The sequence below is a fragment of the Myotis brandtii genome, unplaced genomic scaffold (genome assembly GCF_000412655.1).
Source record: "Myotis brandtii unplaced genomic scaffold, ASM41265v1 scaffold1057, whole genome shotgun sequence".
Classification (NCBI taxonomy): domain Eukaryota; kingdom Metazoa; phylum Chordata; class Mammalia; order Chiroptera; family Vespertilionidae; genus Myotis; species Myotis brandtii.
Genome location: NW_005353568.1, coordinates 384,864 through 388,310, shown reverse-complemented (window position 1 = coordinate 388,310; position 3,447 = coordinate 384,864). Strand labels below are relative to the sequence as shown.

The 3,447-nt window shown below is 63.9% G+C and overlaps 1 protein-coding gene across 1 annotated transcript in view; it reads right to left on the bottom strand.

Annotated features, from left to right (window-relative positions):
• BRF1 (BRF1, RNA polymerase III transcription initiation factor 90 kDa subunit) overlaps positions 1-3,447 on the bottom strand; it is a 66,192-nt gene that overhangs the window by 41,862 nt on the left and 20,883 nt on the right. Inside the window, exons 3-5 of the mRNA XM_014540583.1 lie at positions 2,783-2,814; positions 1,170-1,242; positions 716-858 (exon numbers count right to left, since the gene is read on the bottom strand). Coding sequence (XP_014396069.1) covers positions 716-858; positions 1,170-1,242; positions 2,783-2,814 — 248 coding nt within the window. The remainder of the gene's footprint in view (positions 1-715; positions 859-1,169; positions 1,243-2,782; positions 2,815-3,447) is intronic.

Below are 3,447 nucleotides of genomic sequence, written 5' to 3'. Positions count from 1 at the left end.
CAGCTGGCTGTAGCCAGAGGTATAAATGAGACATTTCTACATGGCCAGAGCCCGGTTCTGAATACAGGGGGCTGGGCCTCATCAGATCTCCTGCACATTGGGGTGCACACTCAGGTGGAGGGCGGATTTGGGGGCGGAGGGCAGCCCAGACCCCACCAGAGGTGCCCACGCCACCTGCTTTGTGGGCTTGGCTGTCCCTCCCACCCTCCTAGATTTTGTTCTGAGTTCTAAGCTTAAGACCTTCCCACCAAATCTAAAGCCTGGGAAAAGTCATTTAATATCGTTTCTCTTGAGTTTTAATAAAGTGAGAGCCACAGGCAGAAAGGTGCTGCAGTGTGCTCGGTCCTCAGCGCCCGGCAGTGGAGCAGAAACCTACGTGCGTAACAGTGCTCACTGGTCAGAAGCAGCTGCGGCCCAGGGGCCCCGAGTGCGCAGATCTGCCCTCTGCCAGCAGGCGGGGCCTCCCCATCTGGGCAGCTGCTTCCCAGGGCTGCAGCCAGAATGCTCTGGAAAAGGCCAGAAGTCTTGCACTTGTTTCAGTGGCCCTCCCAGGGTCCAGCCCCTGGAACACGCCTGGCAGGCTGGAACGCCCCCGCAGGTGCGCTGCGAGGGAAGCAGGCTCTGGCCTCCAGCAGCTCCCTGGGCCATTGCTGTGCTTCTGGAAACGTAGCAGGACTCCCGGGGGGGGGCGGGGTCAGGGAGGAGGGACGGCGACACTCAGCAGGGACGGGGCCTCCCCGACCAGCAGCCCTCCAGCCTCCAGGCCCTCCTGCCGGACGCTGCCTGCCCGGCCCTGGGGACCGTCCTCTGGGTGATCCAGGCCTGTTCTCCTGGACGCCAGCGGGCACAGGAAGAGGCCTGCCCAGCAGACAAAACCGTGCTCCTGGCAGCGCTCCACCACACAGGCGGCCGTGCATCTGCCGAGGCCCCACCTGCCCGGGCACCTGGCTGCCAGGCGCTTTCCCCACGCGCTGTAGCACCCACCCCCGCCCTCTGTCTACACCCTCGTCCACACTCGCAGAGGACTGACTGCAGCATTTTGGTTTTAAATCAGAAATAACGGTCACTGCTGAGCTCCTGGCAGCGTCGGGGACACGTTTCTTACCTCGCCCTGTGCTCGCCCTCGCACACAACCCCCTCCAACCCTCCTCGGCGCGGGCCCTGCCTACCTATCGCCGGCGCGTTGATGCAGAGCTCTCTCGCCAGCAGGAGGAACGTCTTCCCCAGCACGTACACGTTCACCTGTGGAGAGCCACGGGGGGGGGGGGGGGGGGGGGCGTTTGTATTGGGAAATGCCCGCTTTATTCCTTCAGAACGTGCACTTCCCTGTCCAGCCTCTGAAGAACCCTCTGCGGCCCCCAGTCCGGCCTCCTCCAGCCCAGCAGGCCCTGGTGCCAGGGGGCCCGTGGCTCCTGCTGGAGGGTCTCCCCCTGAGCTCCGCCAGGGAGTGCTGGGCCTCGGGGGGTGTGAATAAGGACAAAATGGGGGCCTAGCCCTAGGTCTCTTCATCCCTCCCTATGGGTAGCCCTGGCCGTGTGAGCTCCCAGGGTGAGGCCCTCACAGGGCAGGCTCCACCCGGGCGAGTGCAGAACCTCACCCTGGGCATGTTGAACCGGTCCCCCCCGGAGCTTTAGGTCTGAGCAAAATGTGTATCCAGCCTGAACCTGTGGGTCAGCACAGGGACTCCCGTGGGCCCTGGTTCGGCCCCCGGTGAGCGGGACCATCCACTCCAACCGCCCTCTTCGTCTGGACACCCGACTGGCTCCCCATTTCCAAAGCTGGGACGTGACGAACTACCAGAATACCCCCGCCAGCAGGCCCCGGGCACTTCCTGCGGCCTTGCGGGCAGGTGCCGGTACAGAGGAAGCCGCCCTGCCCTGGGCGCCCGCACGTGCGGTGCCCATTCTCACCCCCCGGGGCTCCTTCCCGCAGGACCTCTGAGGCCCAGGCCTGCGGGCGGCTGGGGGAGGGCAGCACCTGAGGTGAAAGTCTGCCTGCCGGTCGGCCCAGGCCCTGAACCTGGGGACACTGGATTGGGGCGAGCTTTCCCCACGGGGTGGGATTCGTGGGGACCCCGCTCCCGCATCCTGTCTGTCCTCAATGGCACGACTTCTCTTTCGGGCCCCTCAGTGGATGGTCACCATGGGCTGACCCCGGGCAGGGGACATGCAGAACCTCAACGGCCCGGCCCCGCCCCCGAGTGTCCCACCTGCTCCGTCCCCCTTACTGGGCCTCCCCATCACATTCAGAAGCACCTTCCTGTAGGACAGTGGTTCTCAACTTGGCTGCACATTAGAATCCCCTGGGAATCTTTTTAAAATCCTGATTTCTGGGCCTCGTCCTCCGGAAATTCTGTTTCTTTGTTTCTAATGTTGTGGCCCCTCCCATAACAAAGAAACAGAATTTCCGGAGGACGAGGCCCAGAAATCAGGATTTTAAAAAGATTCCCAGGGGATTCTAATGTGCAGCCAAGTTGAGAACCACTGTCCTACAGGAAGGTGCTTCCTGGTGCCCAGGAGGCGAGTTCCTCTGAACTGACTGTGGATACAGGTTTGCAGGTTGTTTAAACTGTCTACGTGAGTCCGTTGTTTTTCTTTAAAAGAACTGCCCTTGCCCAAGACCGAGTCCCACCTGGGTCTCTCCACCAGTGCTGAGGCTGGGCCACCAGCCTGGGACAACAGGGGCCCCCAGTCCAGTGCCCCCACCAGAGAGCAGGCCCTCGTGTGTCCCTCACCTATGGACCCCCCGCAGCCCCGAGGACAAGGGACTCAGAGGGACGTACCTGGAGCAGGTCGCTGAGGTCCAGGAGCATGTCTGCGGGAGAGTCAAGGAGCACTGCACCTGGGATCCACACTGGCGCCATCTCAAGGGGGGGGGGCGGCAGCAGGTGACAGAGCCTCCCAGAGGCTCCGGTGAGCCGCCAGCAGGACAGGGAGAGCCCACCCATCAGGTGTCCCTGCACCAGGGGGTCTCCTGCACCGGGGGGGCCCTGCCCCGGCACAAGTGTGCGGCAGCATCACTGAGGACTCAGGGCTGGGACAGGCTGTGCCCGAGGGGCAGCCGGGGGGCGGGCACGGCCCTGTCCTGGCTCTTGGCGGATGATTCAGACGCAACCAGAACAGGCCCTAGTGACTCAGATGAGACACACGAACCCGCTCGAGCCGCTGAGGCGAGCGCTTGTCAAATGAGAGTGCGGCCGGGTCTGCGGCACTGGGTCCCGCAGAGGGAAACCCTGAGGCCCTGCCGGGAGGGCGGCCCAGCAGCCACACGGCCACGTGCAGATCACAGGCGTGACTGCCGTGGGGACGGCCGCAGGGACTACAGCTCAGCGACCAGTGTCGTGGAGACAGCAGAGCAAACTGACCGCAGAGGCTGCGCTGCGGTCCAGCCAGGTGCGCTCCGGCAGGGTCATCAGACAGGACGGTGGGAGGACCTGGGGCTGCGGTG